General features: G+C 36.7%; 1 protein-coding gene across 1 annotated transcript in view; it reads left to right on the forward strand.

Annotated features, from left to right (window-relative positions):
- The window catches only part of LOC119585026, a gene marked incomplete at its 3' end in the record, with an annotated part of 97,470 nt that extends 97,275 nt beyond the window's left edge, over positions 1-195 (forward strand). Inside the window, 1 exon segment of the mRNA XM_037933643.1 lies at positions 124-195. Coding sequence (XP_037789571.1) covers positions 124-195 — 72 coding nt within the window.
- Between the last annotated feature and the right edge of the window lie 64 nt (positions 196-259).

Raw genomic sequence — 259 nt, forward strand, 5'->3', positions numbered from 1 at the left:
ATGGACTGCTATTACATTTTATGCGTCATATCTAAATAAAAAACTTGAATCGCGTTATTATATTCGTCATTGCTATGTATTTAGTTCTATATTCTAAGCAGAGATCATTTTCCTTCTCTTCAGGTCTATCACCAACACAGCTCTCAACTACATCGAGGACAGGAGCTTTGGGAATCTAGTCAAACTGCAGACACTGTGAGTATCTCTGTTAATCTTTGCGAAGGGGATGATGATAAGAGAGACCGGAAAATGTATATAT

The sequence above is a fragment of the Penaeus monodon genome, chromosome 19 (genome assembly GCF_015228065.2).
Source record: "Penaeus monodon isolate SGIC_2016 chromosome 19, NSTDA_Pmon_1, whole genome shotgun sequence".
In the NCBI taxonomy this organism is placed as follows: Eukaryota; Metazoa; Arthropoda; class Malacostraca; order Decapoda; family Penaeidae; genus Penaeus; species Penaeus monodon.